The 2,764-nt window shown below is 40.7% G+C and overlaps 1 protein-coding gene across 1 annotated transcript; it reads left to right on the top strand.

Moving 5' to 3' along the window:
• The first annotated feature begins 200 nt into the window (after positions 1–200).
• Positions 201–1,427, top strand: LOC102804122 (somatostatin receptor type 5-like). Its single transcript, XM_006814360.1, has one exon. It carries the CDS (start codon positions 201–203, stop codon positions 1,425–1,427), a length of 1,227 nt encoding a protein of 408 aa, XP_006814423.1.
• Positions 1,428–2,764: the final 1,337 nt, after the last annotated feature.

Raw genomic sequence — 2,764 nt, 5'->3', positions numbered from 1 at the left:
AGCAGCGGACTTTTGTGTGTACGCTTGGCTGGTTGGTTTAACACGCCACCACGAAGGATGGGAGAAAATCTGATTGTAACATTGTCAATAAGGCGTATTGTATTGATTGGTGACATTCTATCAATTGATAATTAATGGTAATCGCTTCACAATCTTCAACGAATTTGTGCTGGCTGTTCATTCTAGGGTAGAATACGAATATGACGAATACCGCGACCCTATGGAACAGCACTGATGTTTCAAGTCGCGACGAAATCGCTGAAATATCAAATTTAACAAACTTACTAAACACGACTACGGCGATCGGGCATAGCGACATAGCCATGGATATTTTACAGAATGGGATTTCTTACTATTGGGACAACACCTCTTATACGGATGTACTGAATGATACGTTGGTGGAGTACGTTTTACCGCCGGTTTGGTGGTCAGTTTTACAGGCTCGGTTGGCGATTGCCATACCTATATTCTACGGCACCGTGTGTCTGTGTGGATTCATCGGCAACTTGTTGGTTATTCTCGTCATACTGCGATTTTCTAACAAGAACTCTCTCCCAAATATTTTTATTCTCAATCTAGCAATCGCCGATTTTCTATTCATGCTGGCCATGCCGTTTCTGGCTTTCCAGCACGGCACCGGCAAGTGGGTATTTGGGCGAGTTCTTTGCAAACTTATCTTCCCTTTCGATAGCGTCAACCAATTCGCAGGCGTGTTTTTGCTAACAGCCATGAGTATTGATCGACATTTGGCCATTGTTCATCCGTTAAGATTTCGACGAATTCGCACCGTCCGGACGTGTCGCTTGACATGCATTGCCGCCTGGATAGCAGCGATTGTACTCTGCATTCCGATGTGGATTTACACGGATACCGCCACCAGCTTCAGAAACTCGAACAACACCAAGGTGTGTGCTATCCAATGGCCGTATTCAAACTTACAAAGCACGTTCATCATATACGCTCTTACAATAGGATACATGTGTCCATTGTCCATTATATGCACATGCTACTTCAAGATCTTGTACCATGTCTCACAGAACAAATGTCCTGGTGTGAGAACGGGAAAGCGCAGAGGCTCAAGGCGCATCGCCACATTAGTGATCGTGGCCGTTATAACATTCGCTATATGCTGGTTTCCATTCTACGCCATCAAGGTGTACGTCATTTTTCTCAGGCGTGACTCCAGCTTAACCCGCAACGTGGTGATATTTGACTACGTCGGTATATGTTTAGGCTACGCTAACAGCGCCGTCAATCCAGTTATATATACGTTCGTTGGAAGGAACTTTAAAGAGAATGTAGTCCGTCTGTTAAGGTGCTGCAAAAAGACAACACAATCTGAGATAACTGTAGCACATTGTGCATCGAAATCATCAAACAAATTGAACCACGTGATCATCGAGGAGAATACGAGCACTTGGCTGTAGAACTTTTCCTAAAAAATCGTTTGCTCTTATTATCCATTATACAATGGAATGTCCATTGATTCAACTATTAGGTCATTTGAACATTACTTATTTGCATACTATACTATCGATTTCTCCTTTTTTAGTTCAAAAGTTAAAATTGTAATTTTTCGAATACTGAAATGTTCCGCTGTTACTTTTCAGTAATTCTTGCAATGATTTAGTATGTATATGTTTTCAAATGGTGGCCATAATTGAATCTTTAGAATCTTAATATGCCAGTGTTATGCACAGTGTGAATATACTGAGAAATGTTCTTTGTGAAAATCATAATTACATTAATAATCAGCTTTGTATAATTATTCGATATTGACACATTACACGTATATTAAAGAAATTTACCACATTCCTTTCACTGATACATACATTATAATTTGTAAACTTCAAATATGTCAAAAACATTTGGCATTACTACATATACCGGTTCTAAAAATGCAAAATAGATGTTATTGTACTACCGATGAACATGTAATACAGTATATTGAAGGGCGGCTGTCGTCGCGCTGCGCATGTGACATTTGTGTTGATCAACATTGATTTTCCTTGCACTAATTACCGCCAGTAATTCGTTCGATACCTTCCAATCACCTAAAAAAAACCATAATTGAAGCTTGGTAACGTCTCAGTTTGTAGTCCGTTGTAGACAAGTTTAAAGCGGGGGAGTCGTCACCTGCGCATGCTTCAGATGGCCATAGCGTGTCATTGTTTACAAACAAGAGTCTACCCATGGGCCTTTGCGTTTTTAGCGTATGTTGTTATGGTCGCTTGGAACTCAATTCCCGCGCGTTCGCAGATGACGACCCTCCCGCTTTAATATCAATGATCACTGTCCTACAATGTCAAGCTATGGAAGAGCAATGACGTAACACCAGGACATCTCCACTTGTCTTGAAGATTGTAACATTGTGGAGGAAACAATGGTTATTCTAGAATCATGCCATTATATTATTTTATAATAACAATAAAGACATTTAAACTGTTTATTGTCTGGTTGCGTTCGATGAAGGCATCTAGCGCCCTCGCCGCGTTCTGTTGCCTGCTGGAACTCATAATGAGGCTCATGGGAACAGAAACTGCATTGACGACTTACGAATTACATTGCTGTTGGACAACAATCACAATCAGCCGATTAGTCCAACCAAACAATTGGTACATGTTACAAACTCATTTTATACGCTGATATTCCGGTCTATCTATCTAACTGACATGAGTGGTCAAGATGTTAGAAACGCTACCAGGCTCACCGATTATTGTTCAGGGTATGAAATCAAGAGCCACATTTATGTAGAGTCGCGTAT

Source organism: Saccoglossus kowalevskii, chromosome 8 (genome assembly GCF_978046115.1).
Source record: "Saccoglossus kowalevskii chromosome 8, keSacKowa6.1, whole genome shotgun sequence".
In the NCBI taxonomy this organism is placed as follows: domain Eukaryota; kingdom Metazoa; phylum Hemichordata; class Enteropneusta; family Harrimaniidae; genus Saccoglossus; species Saccoglossus kowalevskii.
This window is presented reverse-complemented; position numbering and strand designations above follow the sequence as displayed.

Bases quoted from the DNA above. Each gene is read 5' to 3' on its own strand.
- LOC102804122 (XM_006814360.1), top strand. From the start codon at position 201: ATGACGAATACCGCGACCCTATGGAACAGCACTGATGTTTCAAGTCGC.